The sequence below is a fragment of the Nicotiana sylvestris genome, chromosome 11 (assembly GCF_000393655.2).
Source record: "Nicotiana sylvestris chromosome 11, ASM39365v2, whole genome shotgun sequence".
Lineage (NCBI taxonomy): Eukaryota > Viridiplantae > Streptophyta > Magnoliopsida > Solanales > Solanaceae > Nicotiana > Nicotiana sylvestris.
The window spans coordinates 63,059,055-63,060,709 of NC_091067.1; the positions used below are offsets into that span (position 1 = coordinate 63,059,055).

Consider the following 1,655-nt stretch of genomic DNA (forward strand, 5'->3'; position numbering starts at 1 on the left):
CATCTGAATAGGATCCTTTTTGGGTCAATCTAGTCAAAGCTGCAGACATGGATCAGATACCCTCCATAAAACGGCAATAATACACTACCAAACCAAGAAAACTCCAAATCTCAGTAGCTGAAGACGATATGGGCCAACTCTAAACTGCCTCAATTTTCTTCAGATCTACCTTGATCCCCTCACTAGATACTACTTGGCAAAAGAACGCCACCTAATCAAGCCAAAACTCACACTTGGAGAATTTATCATAAAGCTTCTTCTCCCTCGAGGTTTGGAGTATAATCCTCAGATACTTCTCATGATCCTCCTGGTTGTGCGAGTACACCAATATGTCGTTAATGAACATAATGATGAATGAAACAATATGTGGCTGGATTACATTATTCATCAAGTGCATAAAGATTGTTGGGGCATTGGTCATCCCAAAAGACATTACAAGAAACTCATAGTGCCCATAAAGAGTCTTGAATGTCGTCTTCAAAATATCAGAATCCTGGATCTTCAACTGATGACACCTCAACCTCAAATCAATCTTCAAGAACACTCTGGCACCCTGAAGCTCGTCAAATAAGTCATCAGTGCATGATAAAGGATACTTGTTCTTAAAGATAACTTTGTTCAACTGTCGATAGTCAATACATATCCGCATAATACCATCCCTCTTCTTCACAAATAGAACTGCTATACCCTAAGGTGATACACTAGGCCTGATGAAACCCTTATCAAGCAACTCTTGAAGCAGTTCCTTTAACTCTTTCAAATTTGATGGTGCCATGCGATATGGTGGAATAGAGATAGACTGAGTGATCGACACCAGATCAATACCAAAATCAATATCCCAATTAGGTGGCATGCCCAACAGGTCTGCAGAAAACACAACTGGAAAGTCTCTCACTACCAGAACAGACTCAACAGTAGGAGTATCAACACTAACATCCCTCATAAAGGCCAAATATGCTAGACATCCCTTCTCAGCCATCTGTTGAGCCTTCAAATATGAAATAACTCTACCGGAAACATAGTACAAGAAACCTCTCCACTCAACCCTAGGCAACCTCGGCATCGCCAATGTCACGGTCTTAACATTACAATCCAGAATAGTGTGACATGGTGACAACCAATCCACTCCTAAAATCACATCAAAATCAACCATACTAGACAATAAAAGATCAACTCTCATCTCTAAATCCCTAATAGCCACAACACATGACCGATATACACGGTCCAAAATAATAGAAGCAACCATCAACATAGATACATGGACATTTGTAACTAAAGAATCACGGGGCATATATAAATAACGAGAAAAATACGATGACACATATGAATAAGTGAAACCAGAATCAAATAATACTGAAGCATCCTTGGCATACTGAAATAATACCTTTGATCAAAGCGTTAGAAGCAACTGCCTTTGACCTTGCAGGAAAAGCATAGCATCGAACCTAACCACCACCTATCTGACCTCCCCATCTAGGGTGACCTAGACCTACATGACCTCCAACCTGAGCTGGTTGTGTGGGTGGTGTAGCAATTGGGTGAAGGGGTTATAGACTGGCCTCATATACTGGACCTCTGTAGTGATGGGTGTTTGACCAAAAAGTGTTAAGCCTTTTAGTTAAATCAATTAATGATAAAATAGAGGGTAAATCTTA

The 1,655-nt window shown here is 40.2% G+C and overlaps 1 protein-coding gene across 1 annotated transcript; it reads right to left on the reverse strand.

The window, feature by feature from the left end:
• Positions 1 to 688: 688 nt before the first annotated feature.
• Positions 689 to 1,246, reverse strand: LOC138881095 (uncharacterized). Its single transcript, XM_070161296.1, has one exon. The coding sequence runs from the start codon at positions 1,244 to 1,246 to the stop codon at positions 689 to 691; it is 558 nt and encodes a 185-aa protein (XP_070017397.1).
• Positions 1,247 to 1,655: the final 409 nt, after the last annotated feature.

Coding starts and splice junctions, on each gene's coding strand:
- LOC138881095 (XM_070161296.1), bottom strand. CDS start 1,246: ATGGTTGCTTCTATTATTTTGGACCGTGTATATCGGTCATGTGTTGTG.